At 40.5% G+C, this 18930-nt stretch overlaps 1 protein-coding gene across 5 annotated transcripts in view; it reads left to right on the top strand.

The window, feature by feature from the left end:
- Positions 1 to 17078, top strand: part of MOB3B (MOB kinase activator 3B) — a 107617-nt gene extending 90539 nt beyond the window's left edge. For all 5 annotated transcript variants that reach the window (XM_037373942.1, XM_037373938.1, XM_037373943.1 and 2 more), the window contains one exon: positions 12513 to 17078. Coding sequence is in view for 1 of the 5 variants with exons in the window: in XM_037373943.1 (XP_037229840.1) it covers positions 12513 to 12542 (30 nt within the window). In the remaining 4 variants the exon portion in view is untranslated. The remainder of the gene's footprint in view (positions 1 to 12512) is intronic.
- The last annotated feature ends 1852 nt before the right edge of the window (positions 17079 to 18930 follow it).

The following is an 18930-nucleotide window of genomic DNA, read 5'->3' as shown; positions in this document are numbered from 1 at the left end:
TTCCAGTCACTGTGGACTTCGCCTGACCACCACAACTTTTCAAATATCATGGAGAGTGGCTTTTTTGGGAGAGCCATTTCTCTCGGGACTCTGGCATTCCTCTCATCAGGTCCCATCGACTTATGTATGTTCAGGCTCCTCAGGTGATTTTGAACCTGATCTTCTCTTACAGTGGAAGAGACCCTGCCTTTGGCCCCCCCATCCCTGCCTGGAGGTCCATTCACTCGAGAGGTGATTACCAGTGAAGTGTGAGGCAAAAAAGTTGTTGAGTACCTCTGTCAGGGGGAGTATGCTTTCTTTGACCTTCCTTTTCTGCCTGACATACCTATAGAAGCCCTTCTTATTCTTCACACCCGTTGCCAAGTTCAGCTCCATCCACACCTTGGCCTTCCTGACCCCATCCCAACACAACTGAGCGATGCTTCTGTACTATTCCCCAGGATACCTATCCCTGCTTCCACTGCCTGTGCATTTCCTTCTTACCCTTTAGTTTGACCAGCAGGTCTTGACTCAGCTATGCCCGTCTTTTGCCATCCTTCCCTAGCTTCTTATACCTGGGGATTGAGACATCCTGTGCTCTATGGAAAGCACCCTTAAAGATCTGCCACCTCTGTTCTGCTCCCTTGTCCCCAAAGGCAGTTTCCCAGGGGGCCCTATTGACTAACTCCTTGAACAGCTGGAATTTTTGCCAGGACACTTTCCTGAGCAGTTACACAGAGCCTAACATTGGCACAAGCCAGGTAGTGGAAACACAGAGTTGGGGGAATTGTGATGGTGTGACTGCTGGTTTTGTGGCAGCCTGCTCTTCTGATGGCACACACACAGACAAAAGTGTAGTCCTGTGTACTGGAAGGAGTGTGCCCCTACATGCATGTGAGGGTTTGGGCTTGCAGCAGCTGCTGGTGCTAGTCCTGTTAGATGTTCAGAAGTCAGAATACCAAATCAAAAAGTGTCCATTTTCATGTGAGTTTCTCCAAGCACCCTGTCTGTTTCAGGATGAGCTAATTAAAAGTACCATAGACAGATTGTGCTCAGGTGAACACTTCAGAGTTCCTCTTCTATGCTTCTTGCTTTCCCAGGGCTACAGTAAGGCATAAATATCAGTCCTACAGCTCTGTCACTGCTGTACATGAGGCCCAAGTAGCTGCTGTTGCACATCTGATTTACCACAAACAATGCATCTTTCCACGAAGTATTTAGCAGCTTTGCTGCATCCTTGTTGATACCAGAAAAGATGTGTATGTATCAGGCAATTCTTTGCCAGAAATGCCACAGACATAGTAGAAGTACCATCAACATAGCCTGTCTGGCACTAGACAAAACCAGTGCTCACATTGGAAAAATCAGCAGTAGCAGACTTAATAAAACATGGCAAAGTGTCAGCATTGTGACAAGGGTACACTCAGATGAAACACAGCTCAGTTAAACATGATTACATAAGACTTCTTCTGCAGACAGAGTTTTCAAGCATGTATTTTAAAATAAAAGTATACCTTAATTAATTCACTTGATTTTTTTCCAAATTATTGTTTGGTCTGCTTAACTAATTTTTTATGTTTATGGTGAAAATTAGAATTTTCTCCATTTTTCCATTTACAGTCTTTATGAAAGCAGTGATGGTACTCATAAATCAATAGACTGTGTAATATAAATTATTTGGCAGTCAGCAGAGGACAGTCTGAGCTCAAAAGTAGAGGAAAACTAATTTCATTAAAGTCACTGTGTTCTCTTTATCATTATCCTTCATAGCTACCCAATTCTACTTTTGTGTTGCTGCTCATTGACATCAAAGTACAGCACTTCAGATCTTTCTGAAGTGTCCTGTATTATAGCACTTATAAGAAGCCAGACAACAAGGCAACACTGGAACAGGCTGCCCAGAGCAACTGTGGATGCCCCATCCCTGGCCGTGCTCAAGGCCAGGTTGGATGGGGCTCTGAGCAACCTGGTCTAGTGGAAGGTGTCCCTGCCCATGGCAGGGGGTTGGAACTGGATGATCTTTCAGGTCCCTTCCAACCCAAAGCATTCTATGATTCTGTGAATCTTAATGCATTGTTTTAAAGATATCTCCGACTTTTTATCCTTCTAAAATTCCTAGCGAGTTCTGTGTGCTGTCTGGATAGCTGAAACTTTAGGCAAAGAACATTTAAGGTTTAATCTTGTTCAGAGTCATAGATACTGCTGATGCTCCAGAAGAATAACTGATCTTTAACAGATTCTGATAAAAAAAAAACCTCTAAGTGAAGCTTCTGTATGAAAAGCTTTTCTTTCTGCTTCCTCTTGCATTGATATTGGGGCATTCAGAGGGAGAGCTGCCAGCCCCCTGCCACTCTGGTAAGAACAGGCAGGCCCAACGCAAATAGCTTCTTCTGGAGAAGTTGGCACCTAGCTTCCCCATCCTTTCTCTGATTTGCTTTTGTCCATCCTCCCACAAAACTGCACACCATGCCCTCTATTAGATAGAATTGACTATCGGCCTTTCTTATAGCAAAATTCACTTGCTAAATATTTACTGCGTGCCTTGTAGAAAACAAAAAACCCAACGGTTACATGTGCCAGTAGATGCGGAACTAATAACCAAAGTGGGAGGTGGGGGTGAGGTGGGGGTGGGGTGGGGGTGGGGGGTTGTGGGGAGCAGGAACGCAGACATGGACGGACATATCACTGGCTCTCTTTAAGCATGTGATGTAGATATTTGTGTGTTCTCAAGTACAATTCACAATATGAATTTAGTTTTCATACATGCTTGTTGCTTGTAGTTGCTTCAAATTCTGTTACTCATCCCAAAGTGGTGTAGTGACTTACTACTTGTTTGGGTATTACCAAAAATGAAACACTTGTAGAGCCAACATTAAAGTAGGTATAATTTTCTTTTTTTCTTTTCCTTTTGGTCATCACTTTAGTAAAAGTCCCCATTCAGACAAAGCTTGTCACTGCTGCCAACTAGTCAGCAGTATTTTTGCTTTGGAAAAAAAAAAAAAAAAGAAGAAGAAGAAGAAACCAAGCATTCCTTGCCCTCAGTCCAATTTTTCCATTTCAACAAGAGATATGGTGATAATATCCAAAAGAATTTCTTTTACATTGCACAAATGATGAGAATCAGTTAATAGATGTGACCACCAGCTGAACAAGAAACTAGTGGTAGCTAAGTAAATGTCATCTTTTCCATCTCCTCCATTTCCTGCAAGAAGTCAGGGTGGGAAATGAGAACACTAGGACTTAACATTGCTGAAAACCAGGATTCTCCAACTCTTAAAGAGTTGTAAGATGCACTGCAGTGTCAGTTTTTCTCAGTAAATAATTTCTGGCATGCATGTTTTTAATCATTATTTTCATCACATTCACTGTTTTCCTTGCACTGAACCCAAGCATGCTCTGCTTGGAACAGGAGGACAGACAGTCTTCCCTACTGACAATTTTCTGTGTGTAATCAACTAATCAGAGGTTTTGGGATGGTACTGTCTGGTGCTCTGGATTAACCACTCTGCGCTTTTGTGCTCTGACATGATTATCTGTTTTTGTGGTGAGAAGTACACCACCGAAGTCCTGTTTTAAAGTTTTAACATCAATTCAAGTTATAGGCTTCTCCTGTATAAAGGGGCTTCTCCACAACACATTTGTTCTTCAAAGATATTATTAATACAAGATAAAAACAATTATAGTTAACTGTTTGGAATAAAGTGAGAACATGAACATTTTGAAGAAACTTATTCCTCCAAATATCTTCAATTCTGAAAAACATTAAAAGAGCAGAAACTAACTGCAAAATAACATCCATCTGATACTTTTGCACTTCTTTATTTTCTTTTTTTTTTTTACAATCAACTCCAATGAGATTGATGTAACAGAAAAGACACGACACACAAAAAATATTTTCATAAATATTTAATTAATTTTGAGTTTCTGATGAGTTAATGTGAATCCTGCCTAGTCAATAGGTGGCTGCTCTGTGCTAGCTTAGTATGTGTGGGGAGTAGCTGGCTTGCTTACAGCAACAAGGAGGAAAAGCAGAGCAGTAAAAGGAAATTGTGGTTGTAAAACCACAAAAAAATGACAGGGGCATTCCAGGTCAGCTGTTATATGAAACAAGAATTTCAAATTATTTGCTTTATAATGGATACGTGTTTCCTCCACACTACTCACATGAGATTCCTGCTCATGGGCTTGCCCTCGTGTTTAAATTCTAAGCTGAACCAGAGCCAAAATTGCTCCTTAGTGACCACAACGTGATACCTTACTCTGCCTGTCCTAGTAACTTGTAGCTGATGTGAATCAGAGTTGCAGTTTGTGCTCCACCAAGGAAAAACCCTAAAGAATACGTTGTCTAGGTAGAATCAGAAACAGGCAAAACTGTTAAGCGTTTAATTGAATCTATAATGTGTATGGGTCTATTTACACTAGTTCTTAAACCTATTAGCAAAAGGGGTCCTTACTGTTTGTGCTTTGTGTGGAAGGCACATTAACTGCAAGCAGGGACTGGAAAAAGCTTTTTCACCACCACTGCAAAAAGTGTGGTGGGAACTCCCCCACAGTGGTTCCTGTAACGCTTTTAGATAGTTTTTGTCCTATCTGCATTAGCGTCTCAACTGGGTTTTATTACTATGGAGAGAACTACTGATGCCCATCCTCTTTGACGAAATATTGTCTTCCCAATTTAGGTATATCCTGTGCTTCTCTGAATGATGCAGATCAGTTGCCCCTTCTAGACTGAAACAAGGAGGCAACACTGACTGAGTGTTGTCAATCTTCACAAATGAAAGACTGCTTTAAAAAAAACCAGCAGCAATACCTGAGATCTCCTAGAACTCAAAATGTTACCGAAAATCATAACCTGGAAAACTCTCAAAACCAAATGATAGTTTAGAAAGCCAACATTGGTTTATTGCAGCCTGGGTGCATGGGGGATCCTTCCTCCTAACGTGCACATAACATACCCCAGGGTACACACTGTATACAGTACAGTATTTGCATAGAACATCACATATCCATGTCATTCACACACAGAATTGGTTACAAGCTTCTTACTTATAGTGCAAATTGGTGATTGCAACGCCTTATCGGCTTGTCTCCTCTTGCAGCCAGAACTTTTTTTATGTGGTGACTTCTTCCTGCATAATTTACATAACAGTGTTCTTATCATTATCTGTTATTTCCCCAAACTGACTCCCTTGATCAGAAGTCCTTTCAGTCATCAGTTTTGATGACTTGAGATGGTGGGTACTTGAGCATTAATGACTTGAGAGGGTGGGTCAGCCTGACCTAAACTTTGTGCACATTCTGGTTTAATTAAATCAGAGTTTGGTAGTTGGCGAGTTCAGGCAACAAAACCAACTTGAAATTTCAGATAACTGCTCAAGAAATATCTGTAATTTCCTTTCTGTAACACTTAATGGCTTAACCCACTAATCTAACTGGCATCAGAAGTTTCAGGAAAGCTATTCCACCTAACTAAAAAGATGTGTTTTCATAATTTAACAGTACTTCTTGAGTGACTCAGTTTTATTGAGTGTTCGATTTGGCTGTTAGTCATTCTAAACCCACATGAATTAGAAAACTGAGAAACATGAAGTCCAGTTTTTCAAATTGCCAGAAGAAAAAAACTGCCACCTCATAAACTTGGCAGTTTTGTAAAAAAAAAAAAAAAAAAGAAAGAAGAAAAAAAGAAATATGTATTTACTATTTTTACCATTTAAATAAATCTGTTAGTGTATATAATTATTTATGAAAAATAACTACTATATGCAACAAAATTGCACTTCACAGTAGAGAACTAACATGTCTCCTGATAAATTTTCTGCAAAATTTTATACTAGAGTTAGTGTTACCATTTGCTCATTCACTCTGCGTGACCTCAGTGCCAAAAGCAGCACATCTCAAGTCCATTTAATAGGGTAAGATACACTAAAACCAACCAGAGAAGGATTTTTACTTTATTATTACAGGAGACAAAAACATACAGAAGGTGGAAGTACCTCTTTGCAATACAATGCCTTGAAGCAAGTCAGTCATCTAAATGCTGTTCTGTATATCTACCTGGATCTAACCCTATTAACAGGTGCATTTCGCACTGTAATTTACTGCTTCTGCTCCTGCTTACAGTCAGTTGATAAAATGTCTGTGTATTCAATGAGAAGGGATTACATTTGCAGGGGTTTGCCTGTGTCCTGCAAACATAACCATACAAATTCAGGAATAAGCAACTAAGATTATTATCAGGCCATACTTAGCCTCAAAATAACTACCTTGAAGCCAAACTGATTGTAGGAGAGATTAATTTAGTCCATCATGGTAATTGAGACTCATTCATTGAAGACATCCTGAAACCTAACAAAGGAAATACCGAAATGATCAATATGCCCGTTGGGTAGCAATTACCAGTCTCTCTTTTTTTAGGTCAGTGTACAGAGATAGGGGCAACTAAAGAAGCAGAGAATTTATTTTTTTTTTTTGGTAACTTTGGAAAATACAGTTTCCAAATGAAGATTCAGGGCATGGCTCTAACTAAAAATTCCAGAGAAAAAAAGGTTGGGTTTTTTTGTTTTGTTTTACAGTTTATATTACTGTTACAAATGTGGCTTCAGCTTTCCTATCCTGGTTAATTAGCTATGAATATAGCTGAATATAGATAGCTATGCAGCACAGGATCTTAGACCATAATTTATTCCATAGGAAACAGTGTCTTTTTGACCAGGATACGAAGAGCTTTGTCCACATGATGATTATTTATCAATTGTTTAAATCTTTGTAAATAAAAAGAGTCACAGAAGTCGTAGCCATTTGTGCTTTGAAGAACCGCATGGAAAATGTTCTTCTAAACCTTTTGCTTCTTCACCCACTTATTCAGTGGTTCTGAGCTGAACAACAAAAAGACTGAACTGGCTCCACAGGTACATCACTGAGCCTCTCGGTGTATATAGGGTATTCCCCTTGGGTTTGGAAAGGTATGTCCTGGTGATGTGTGTGTCTGCTCCAGTGCAGCCTTCTAATCAGATCAGAAGGGTTGTTTGTGTGGTGCCTTCCTGCTCAACGTTGTGTATTTATTCACAAGGATTAAGGATTGTTACACAGATATTAAATTTCTTAACTGTAAAAATATGGCTAAGGCTGGGCAGTGCTTTGGTTTTTTGGGTGCAGTGTTTGAAGACATGAGTACACGATAGGCTACATAGAGGGCTGAATTCTGTAAGTCCATAAGTTGGGACAAGTGAATTGCGCATGGTGTCCTTTCCTGGCATCTCCTTGCTGTCAGCTAGTTGGTCAGGTTTTCCAGGCTGCTGGGTACCTCTGGGCAGGGTGCCTCTACCCACCAGGAGGTAATACATTTCTTCTAACCACTTCTCTGCTGAGACACTTATATCAACATCCTAAACCTTCACCATGTTTAAAACCACGTCAAAGAGCTAAAAGAAGCTGTTGTCACATCATCCTTAAGCTTGCCAGCTGGCAGTAAGAGGAGGTGAGGAGGGGAAATGGCAAGCCCTGCTCGGCTGCAGTTTGGGGAATAAGAAGTAAGGGTCAGACACAGGCACTGAACAAGGATTTTAATCTTTAAAGAAGCCCTGGTTCTAGTGAAGGTTATTATTGCATTTTTTTCTGGTGTTCTTTTAGAATACTCTGATTTATGCTATTTATTCATGTCACTTCACCAGCTTTCCTGTCAGCTTTTGCATAAGGCAGACTGCAGACACCTTGCTTCCATTAAATGCTAGTCCAAAGGTGATTGTTTTTTATGCCTTATATTTTGGCAAGTCCATGTTTGATTCACACAAGCATAGAAATACTATTTTCTTAGTAGAATGTGATTCTTTGCTGAGGAGCTCATTCTTTATAACACATTCAGATTTCATCAGCATCTGCCCATAGGTAGGTTTGTCCTGTTGAAAAGAGGCTTCTTCCGTTACTAGTGCATGCTTGTAAGGTGTTGGATTTTTTTCATTCTTTTCTTAATAAATATTTATTACCTTTTTAAGACTGTGTGTGTTGCTTTTTTCCCTTTTTCTGGGAAACTATGTTGGTACTCCCTGTAAAATGTTAAGGGATGCAACCTTCCCTGAAATCACAAATACCAACAGAATAGACAGATTTCTGGTGCTTAGAAAGTGGCTTGTTAGCATTAACTCCAGCAAGTGAGAAAGTACTTTAAGGATCTGACAAAGAATAGCAAATGTTTCTCTTTAAGTTACTTAGAATAGTCCTGTGTTAAATTTTCCTTAGTGGCTGCTCTGTGAGTATTCAGCACACAATCAGGTCCAGATTTTATTTTCTGTTTTGTATTTTGGCTTTGAAAACCAACATTTATTTCTAAATAATCCAAATTCACAAGTAGTCAAAAATTGAGAGCAGGAACAAGTCTCAACACAGCAGTATGGAACAATGATGGAACAATGTTCTGAAATTTCTTGCAATTTGTTTTAAAGAAGAAGCACACCTGGTATCTAAAGCTCTGGTATGGAGAGTTTCTGTTAACAAATTTTTGGGTGTTTAGTCAGCATGGAAGGACTTTGGAAGTTTTAAAGACCTTTAAAAATGCTTGTGTATGCCTGCCTGTGTCTCTGTGTCTGCTTTTCTAACTTGTCTGTCTAGCCTGTGTATTTCATTTAGTATCCAGCTGGGGCTGGGTATTGTAGTACCATAAGCCAAAAAGTCAGCATTTCCATCTTCCTGCCATCTCAGAAGAGTCAAGTCAACAGCTAGTTGTCATTTCCCATGTTTGGTAGTACACTTATGTGCTTTTAATTGATAATTATTAGCCAAGAACATACCTTTGCACCTTTTCCAAATTAAAACGAACATTAAAGTTTCAGAGAAGCACAAAACTAGGAAGACTTAATAAACACTGAAGACGACTCGGCTTTGAGTTTGTGTTAAAGCCAGTACTCACCTAGTGGCTGTGCACTACCAGAATAACTAAGAGCCAGATCTCTGAGGGGGACTTCTCCACTAAGTTAAATGGAGTGGGGCAATGTGCTAAGTTCCCTGGTGCCCATCAGAATCAGTGAGAGATTTTGCAGCAGGCTCTGTGAAGAGCAGGGGATTAGTTCTTAAAGGTAAGTATTTCAGAGGGAGTGTCTGGCAGGTAGGAGCAGTCTGGTCTGTAAAAGGCTCAGCAGTGGGCTCTGCAGCACACAGCATGCCTCATGCTGCTGCCTGGCCAAGGTTACACACTGTGGGTACGACTTTTCCTCTCATTCTCACCAGCATTTTGAGTGAAGCTAACTTTTTTCTTTGCCAGCTTCATAGTTATATCAATGTCTTTCAGAAACCATTTTCTGTTTGGTTTTGTTCTCTATTGTAAATTCCTCTAAGAAAAAGTCAACTAGAGCTACGTCATTCTCACAAAGCATGTACCAGTTCACTGTTGTAAGGATCAGGGTGGTTTGTTCTTTGATTTTTTTTTTGTTTGGGGTTTGTTTGTGTTTTTTTTTAAAGGATGTCTAGTTCATTGTCATTGGCTGAAATCAGTAAAACCTTAGGCACTTATATGCAGGAGTGCAGTGTGAACATAGTCTGTACTTCTGTGTCCTTCATTTACCAATAACAATATAGGTCAATACAGAAGAAGTTTCTGTGCATCAGAGGTGATGATGTTTTGTTAAGTTTTATAACATTTTTTTCACTACAACTTTGGTGAGCGTTTCCAAAACCAAAGCCAAGCAGGTGTTGGAATGGAAGGCCTGTTCAGTAGAAGCAGGGAGAAAACTGCAAAGCCATTTGCAGCAGCATTCTCCTGACAGGGTGGGGGGAATATAATTTAGGTGGAAGGCAGTGGATGTAAGGGATCATGAGTATAACTTCATAACCAAACAAACTTCCAGAAATCAAAGGAGGGAGAGGCTTGGGTAGAATTTATATTACTATACAATAATAAACTCTGCCTCTACAGAAGAGTTAGGAATGGCACGGTAGGTTCGCGTTTCATGACTATTGAGCAGTGAAACACTAAACAGCTGCACATAGCTGAAGCTCACATGGCAAACGCGTTTAAAGCCCTCTAGTTTATACCTCATGAATCGATTGTCCAAGGCTCCTACTCGTTCCCTTGCCTGGACACATTTATCCATGTTCAAACTCCTGCCTCTGAAGCGATTTTTTCTTTAAGGTAGGAATGGAGATGCATTTTACAGGCTGAACATGTTGCTTATGATGTTTTATTATTCTGTCGGGAGGCAGTTTGCCTCACAGTGCTCCTGGAGGAGGGTGGTCAAGTTTACAATGACTCCAATAGTGTCCACATTGCCCTGTTTACTGCTTTTCTAACAGGGTAAGATGCTACTATCTGACTAGAAATAGCTGTTCAGCAGCAGTTGCAGAAAGAACTGTGGTGGTGGTGGTTTAGGTCCCAGATCTGTCAGCTGAGATTATTGGCAGTACAGTATGGAGGACTCACAGACACTGATGATGTGTAAATTTAAGCATCTGCAAAGATTAACACTGCCTCAATCATTAGCACCTAATTAATCTCCATTAAGCATTAGCACCAAATTAATCTTCAGACAAGGGAAATAAAAGAGTAATTTAAAATCTGGGAAGAAAACAAAGGCTTTCGCAATGACTACTCCCTTGCTGAGTGTCTTTTAGCTCCTTTCTACTTGTGGCAGATTTTGCTGAGGAAGGTGCTAATCAGTCTCCGCAAGGTGTGTGCCTCCTCTGCCTGTAGCAAAAAGCCTGGCACCACAAGCCAGGCATCACACTGTGGAGGCAGCTTGGCCAGGGCAGCACCTGGCATCCTCGGTGGGGAAAACCAGATTTGGAAACGGGGTTAGGCCCTGTCAGTAAAAATTCTGCGTGGTGTCTAAACCACATCACAACTCATGTCCCCTGCCCTGCCCTGCCCTGCCCTCCCTCTCTGGGAAGAGCTTCCTGAGGGCTTCCAACCAAACTGAGCGTTGCTGGATTTTATCAGCTTCTAGATGCCTACTTTGGTCAGAGCTAGTTACCATGGTGTTGATGTAGTAGTAAGTTATATATGTTCCGCATTCGGTACTTGCATAGATGCTTTTTCTGATCTCTCAGAGAAAGAAGAAAGAGAGGCGTTTTGTATCTACTTATGTATAAAAAAGTAGGAAGCTGTCCAAGAGTGCACTGATTTATATTAAATTCTGCACTTGATGTTTGTTGCTTTGAAGGAATAAGCCTAATTCCAGCTGTTTAAAAGAAAAACAAAACAATGCCAAAAAAAAACCAAAAAACCAAACAAACCTACCACAAAACATTTAAGGAGAAAAGGGACAGGTTTTTCCATGAACATTCATTTTTGTCACCTTTAACAAATTAGAAGAGAAGCAACCACTAGTTCAGGTTACTGTATGGATCACTGTGGAGATCACACATTACTGTATACATTACTGTACTAATTACCATTGTCTTTATAACAGCTGTGAATTGCAATATTCCATTCTGTTATGTGCATGACAGCAAAATAACAAGTGATGCAGTTAGTTAGAAATGAAAACTGAATAAAGCTCTGGAAAGGGTAAAAAGTGCTACAATTCTGCATAGGATTCTAGGTGGAGAAAGGATCTGTTAAGCAAGGGTAAGATACAGTTACAAGACTGTCAGCAAGGTGTTTACATTAGATAATAATGATCTTGTAACAAACTATGCAAACAAGCTAAGACTTCCAGAAACTTCTGGTAACTTGGTAAATCTGAACAGATTTTCCAAGGGAAATGCTGTACAGTCTGGAGATGCTATGAAACAGGACCTAAAGGAACAACCTGTACAACTGTAGAGACCCTTAGATGCATCAGCCCTTTAGCCTTGACAGCAATCGACACACATTTATGACTTGCATGTGAATGGATGTTGGACAGGCCATCTGATACATCTTTCCAGAAAATCTGCTGGCAAATATAAAGAGTTCTCTTTATTCCCATAAAGAATGGGGCAGCCAGCTACCAGAAAGTTTGTATCAAAGTGCCTGTAAATCAGATAGGATAAATCCTATATGGAGGTTTATATGGAGAACAGATACGAAAAATTCCTAATGGAGCCTGTGAATGCTCCAACACCCCATCCTAGAGACAAATGCCACAGCTTTGGTCAAGTCTTCAGAGAAGATTTGTGTCCATGTTCCCTTTGTGTCCATGTGTGGCAGAAATAACTAGGCAAAGGATGTATTTTCTTGGCTGTACTATTATCGTATCTTGGCAAAGGATGTTTCCTTTTGGCTGCAGGTGCAATGACAATGATTGGAGTCCTATTTCTTACATTATATTAGAAGGTTTCTTGCTTTTGTAGGTGATTTATTTCTTTTTTGTGGGATGCAGCACCATTTAGCTGACACGGTTAGGGAATTAGAAAGGGTATTAATCTGTCAAAAATGAAAAAATGCTGCATGCTAATTGCAGTTAGGTTATTTGTCCTTGAAATGATGGAGAGGAGCAGAACCATGGTGGCATATAAAATCACATGAATTTGCAGAGATGCAGAAATGTTAATGGGGAAGGCATGTGCACGCACTTTACAACAAATGTCATTTGCTTTTTAATCTCCCTTTCTTTTTTTTACAGAAAGAGATGACAACCAGGATGTGTCACTAGAAAGCTACCCACTAAAGAGATGCAAACTCCAATTTCCTTCTTACTGCAGAGTGCAAGAATGTGACAGCCCTCATGGATTGAACCTGCTTTTTAATCCATGAAAGCAGGAAAGTTGGGAACCACAGTTACTTTCACAAACACTTCCTGCCACTGTCAGGGTTCTTAACCCTGAATATGCTGCTAGGAACCTCATCTGAGTAACATGGATTATTAAGAAAAAGAAGAATCAATTTCATATTAGTTCTAGCTGCTTCATCAGGGACAAGAACATCTTCAGCCATGAAGGATGACAGACTGTGCTCCTGCTGCTAAAGCTTTATTGAAATTCAAGTCCCTTGGCTGGCCTCCAGATTAGTTATTTTGAAACAAAACTGTATTGTTAGTTGCAACGTTGTGGGTTTTTTTCTTTTGTTTCTTGGTATGTGCTTTGTTTCCTAAGTGCCACAGAATATTGATGATCTGGAATCGCAAAGGCTTTTAGCCTTTAATAGTCTCCACCCTTCACCAGGGCACCCAAGCTTGGTCACCAGTCCCAAATGCCATGGAGCCCTGTGTTTCCAGGAACACAGCCACATCCTTCAGCTGATCAGGCAGTTTGTTCTTCATTGTGACTCATAACCGGTGACAATGGGACAGTTTCTGATCTCAATTACATGAGTAGGAATCCAGACATAGCTCTGCAGTGTGAAGTCTTTTCTTTGAATTCATACTGTGACTGACAGTGAATCTGCTCAATATCTCTACATTACATAAAAAAACCCAACTATAGTCAGCATTTTCCTGAAGTACCCTATGAAGTACACCAATCTATCATGCAATTTGATATCCTTCTGTCCTCTTAGAAAAAGGATCCCTCATTCGCCTTAAAGTTTCATCTTTTCAGGGAAAAAGAAATTTAATTTTAGTAACTGGGAGGAAAACACAGTAAAGGTGAGTAGTATAATGGCTAGAGCAGAAGGACCTAAGTGAAGGTCTCTGTTGCATCTAAATGGTGTCCAGCAGTGCAGCTTGCTTTCCACAATGGACTAACACAAAATTTTTTTCCCAGTACTCGGTCCAGCTTAACTAACACATGTCTGAACAGGATGGAAGGATCCATTACAGTAAATCAAGTCTTCTATGACGAATATGTCCTTATAAGAGGCTTTGTCTAAAAAAAAAATATAATAATAAAAAAGAATAAATAAAGCAATATTTAACTGAGAGATCACAAGGGAGATACAGCTGAATAAATGGAAATCAAGTGGACACACCTATGTGTTCTGTGCCTTCTAATGAATTTTGCACACGTGTTATTGTGAAAGATAACTCCTTCCTGAGTTAAGTGCTGAAGCCTGTTGCTGCCTTCTCAAGTGACTTAAGTATGTTTACATCTTCTGAAACAGTATCAGAAGCAAATCTGGTGGAGTATCCAGTGACTGGAACATTTGAAATACAGTGGTAGCAGACAGTAAAGAATAACAGCAAACCTTTCCTAGCTCATATTGTGGTACATTCAGATTGGCTTGCCTGCTTGCTTAAAATAGGGCTTCTAAATGGTAATAATCGCATCCTCGCTGGAACAAAGGGCTTTTTTGTCTGTGAACATTCAGTGTAGCTATGGTGGAGGCTTTTCTGCATCTTTAGAATTATGCAAGCAGCAGCATCCTTTTCTTTCAAGGGGATAGACTTAAGTGTTCCTACCTCCTTTAGTGGTCTTTGCAATGAAATTAATTCTTTGGGGACTGGAATGCACACACAGATAAATTCTGGCCTGCTGGCCCTTTTCCAGGATATATCTAGCTTGTGGAATTCATTGACACAGCTATTGCTGAGCTTAGTTGCCTCATTTTAAAGAAGATGAAAAATGTTAAATCTTTGGAAGAAGGTACATGATACGTGTGGGTGACAACTGCCTGGAATTACAATATGAATTGCATAAGAAAGGGTTTCTTGTACTACTCTAAAGTGCCTGGGCTGTTGCACTGTTGGAGATGGAACTGTGGCTGATACAATGCTCTTGAATTTCACTGTGCTCAGTTGCCATCTGGTGTTCTCATGACTGGGCAGTACTGCAGTGCTATATTTTAAAGTTTCACGTGAAGATGCAAATGAGTGAAATTTTGTGCATAAAGATCAGTCACTACACACATTGAAAAACATGGCATTTTATGCATTAAAATAATATATTCTTCACTTTATTATGCTACTTACCGTATGCTTGAGTCTATTCACTGTAACTCAGTCTGAAGATGAAGCAGAATTTGTTCCCAGTTACTCTGAATTATTTTTCAATAACATTTTTGTGAATGCATTACATTTGTGAATGCAAAATTTATCTGTTGGAGTGGTTTCCTTTTTTGTAAAACTGTTTTTCAGAAACTCTTACGCTTCCTTTTCTAGTACAGCATACTGTCTGAGGTAAAGGAGGGAAATGCAGAATTGTATGCTAGAGGATTTGTCTTTGACATTGCCAAAATTCCTGTAATGGGAAAGGCCCATTACAACCCAGGAGCTGAACCAGCTACAACAAAGTGCAAAATACACTCGTTTTGGTTGCTTATTCTGCTGGGAAGAACATGGAATTTGCTAAATGAATAAATGTCCTCCAAATGGCAGGGTTTGGCCTTTGGCTAAATGCATCCCAACAGGTACTTTTGCTTCCACTGCACAGGTGTTCAGCCATGGCCAGGCCATCTCATGCCATTTCTCCTTTTCCTGTGCCTGGTGTGTGATATCCCAATAAAAGCAATGTCTGGAATGTGGCATCACTACATAAAAGTATCATATTAACCCTGCTCATAGAGGAGAGAGGGGCAGAATCCTGTTAGATCTCATACTCAAGGATTCCAGCTTCATCAGTAATTTCTAGGGACCACATCTGGACAGAACTGCGCTTTGGTTCTTTATTGCAAGTCCCGATTTGTGTGACTCCTCAGGATATGTAACAAGTACTGAGTTTAAATGTGATTGTATGCAGAAGCATCCATTTCATAATGAGAAGAACTTTCTAACTGATCTTACCACTTATATCTGTTCCTAATAATTCCAGCATTTCATATGGTTCTGGGATTTTGGGGGGAGAAGGGGTTGTTTGGGCTTGTTGTTTTGTTTTGGCATTTTTTTAATGACCTTTCTAATCAAGTTTAGTTTTTCTTGCCTAAAAAGGATTTTAATTTTTTTTTAATCTGGTACTTTAGAGATGCTGTTAGTGTTAAGCTTCAAGGCACTGTAAGAGGGATCACTTTAGCTGACTGAGACCACAGTCCACTTCAGAAAGTGAAAGGTTCCTGTGATACCAAAATTGCCTTCAGTGATTAAAGACTTAATAGCTTTCAATGATTGTCTCTGTAATAAGGGATTTTTAATGGACTTCTACTTTGTGTGAACATAGATTAGTGTCACTGTAGTGACAAATGTAACATGAAACAAATCTTTATGTGACCTCTCTTAGGTTTTATGAAAGATGGAGACCCAGGATCTATCAAAGGGATTATTTTTTTTCAACTGATAAGCAGCAGTTGTCCTTCCCCAAGGACAATGCTGTCAACAAAAAGTAGCTTTCTCACTTCTCTGTGCCTCCAGAAAGGACGCCTCTCATCTATGCCCTCAGAAGAGAGACCACCAAAGGTTGGTTTTGCATTATCTGTTCGAAAGAGCAGAGGCAAGAGAGCCGGAGGTACCTGCAAGCACTGCAAAACAGGATGCACTATGTATAGAACAGGAATATGCTTGCTATTATATAATATGCTTTGAACTGTTTTTGAAAGGGGATAACACTGGGGGACCCAGTATAGACAAGTAGTCAGTGTTTAGGCATTTTTTCCTATATATTAGAAGAAATTAAGACATTTTTAATAGTTATGAACACTATACCAAGGGCAAGGCAAGCCAAATGAGTAATAAGAACCTGATAGTGGTATACATTTAAATCTAAAATGATTAAACATGATTTTTCATGTATTTCACGCTAAATATAAAGGCAGTGTTTTTCAAGGTTTAGCCAAATAAGTTGGCGCTATTAAAGCAGTTGTTTATTTTCTGTTTTAATAAATTTTCCTGTTTTAAAGACAGACGTAATATAATAAAGTGTTGTAATAATATTTTCCTGGAGAAAAAAAAAAATAACTTGCCCAGCCTAATACATGTGTGTCGATGCATGTGTGTGTGCCCATATATATATATGTATGTATGTATGTTTGGGTGAGGGTATGGATGTGGAAGTATCAGTGTGGGCATACATACACTCCCTGCCCTTCCCCACAGAATAATTTTTTTTATTTTGGTAATGTTTCTGGGGGGTGCATCTTTCTAATAAGTGGTTGATTCCTTTTCCTTCTCCATGCATCAGCGCTGTTTGGTATGTTCATTTTTTTCAGTGGTGTCAGTTGTGTCTTAAGCTCTTTGAGTTCTGTTTGTTATTTAGTAGTGGTTCAGCTGTATGGGAAGAGGGACCGACACTAACTGTTGTAGTCATTAAAAGAATAGCACCAATTTAAAATCCTAGTGGATGAAGCGATGAAATCCAAATCTGAATAAAAGAAACATAACCTTGCAGAAGTATTGTGAAGTTATTTGGGATCTAAGTCTTCAGCAAGAAAAATGCATGTGATTTTCATACTGTGGGGTGGAATTTAGAAGTGAGTGAGATCCATCACTGCCAATGCACCAGCTTCCTCACAGCCCTCCTGGCACCAATGCAACATCAAGAAAAATTGACTAAATGTCTTACTAATGAAAACTGGCCAGCCTCTCACCAACAGAGCCTTTCTTTAGTTAAGCTGGCCTGCTAGTACCTGACAGTTCGTTGAGCTTGGGTAACTCATAGGTTTCATCATGTTCTTCAGCTGGTTTCTGATGGGACAATCCAAGACAGAAGGTACAAGTAAATAGGATGAAGCCAGTTCAAAGCAAAGTTTAATCTCCTAAAGACAGGACTAAAGAGCCTTGGTTAGAATTTGGCTGCCCAAGAAGGAAATAGAGGTCTAATAGGGTGACAGAAACTAACTCCAGCATATGGACTTACAGCTTGTTGGACTGTTCTTTTTGTCCTTTGTCCTGATTCCTAAAGGATATATAACTATATATACACATTATTATATATAAAGCTACAGTATACTGAATGTGTCAGTTACAGAGCTTGAGGGGAACAGCATAGGGGTTAAGAATGGCTGCTGGCTGTGTAGCGACAGCGCCCGGGAGAAGAGCTGCTGCTGGACTTTGGGTGTCTCTGATGGTGGGAAATAGCTAAAGATTAGAGATGCCGGGACTGGTGGAGTAACTGGAAAACAACTGCTGCAGGAATTTGAGGAAATCTGGCAGAGCTGAAAGAAGTCCAATGGCAAGGGTAGCGGGAAGGTTCTTAGGGTAGCATGTGCATATCAGTAACACCAGAGGGCTGCGCCACCACTCAGAGGGCCCTCAACAGGTTGGAGAAAAAGGCTAATGGCAACCTCATGTTGTTCAATAAAGGGAAATGCAAAGTCCTGCACTTGGGGAGGAACAGCCCCAGGCATCAGCATGTGCAGGGGGTCACCCAGCTGGAAAGCAGCTCGGCAGGGAAGGGCTTGGGGGGCCTGGTGGACACAAAGCAATGACCATGACCCAGCAATCCACCCTCATGGCAAACCTGGGCTGCATAGAGAGGAGTGTTAGCAGCAGGTCAAGGGCTGATTCTTCTCCGGTGCTCAGCTCTGGTGAGACACACCTGGAGTGCTGGGTCCAGTTCTGGGCTCACCAGTACAAGAGACAGTACAGACTGGAGCAAGTGCAGAAAAGGGTCATGGGGATAATGAATGGACTGGAGCATCTCTCACACAATAAGAGGCCAAAATAGATAGGTCTGTTTAGCCTGGAGATGGTCCATGGGGGATGTTTTCCACATGTATGTCTATTTCATGAGGTGAGCGAAGAAGACAACCGGATTCTTCTCAGTGATATCCACTGACAGAAGCAATGGGCACAAACTGAAGTACAGGAAGCTCCTGTTAAATGTAAGGAAAACTATTTTCTTTGTGAGGATGAGCAAACACTGGAGCAGTTTGCCCAGAGAGGCTGTGGGATCTCCACCCTTGCAGCTATTAAAAAACCCCAACTGGACACAACCCTGAGTGACCTGCTCAGAGTGACCCTGCTCTGAGCATGGGGTGGGACTAGTAGCCTACAGCAGTGCCTCCAATCTGCTGATGTGATGACCCTGTGGTTACAGCAGTGTATATAGGTTCTACAGCAGTGGTCTTTAGTCTGTCTAGGCCAGAGGAGACCTATACTGTCAGAGGAAAAAGCTGTAGCAAACTCCTCTCTCTCCAGCTTTGCTGCGTGCCTCCCTCTTTTTCCCTAGCTTGACTCCATAAAGCAATGAAAGCTGAACAGCAAGCGGAAGGCGCCTCCTTGGTCAGCCAAGGAGCGA

This window comes from Falco rusticolus, chromosome Z, assembly GCF_015220075.1.
Source record: "Falco rusticolus isolate bFalRus1 chromosome Z, bFalRus1.pri, whole genome shotgun sequence".
Classification (NCBI taxonomy): Eukaryota; Metazoa; Chordata; class Aves; order Falconiformes; family Falconidae; genus Falco; species Falco rusticolus.
The sequence above is the reverse complement of the archived record's forward strand: the minus strand, read 5'-3'. Positions and strand labels throughout refer to the sequence as shown.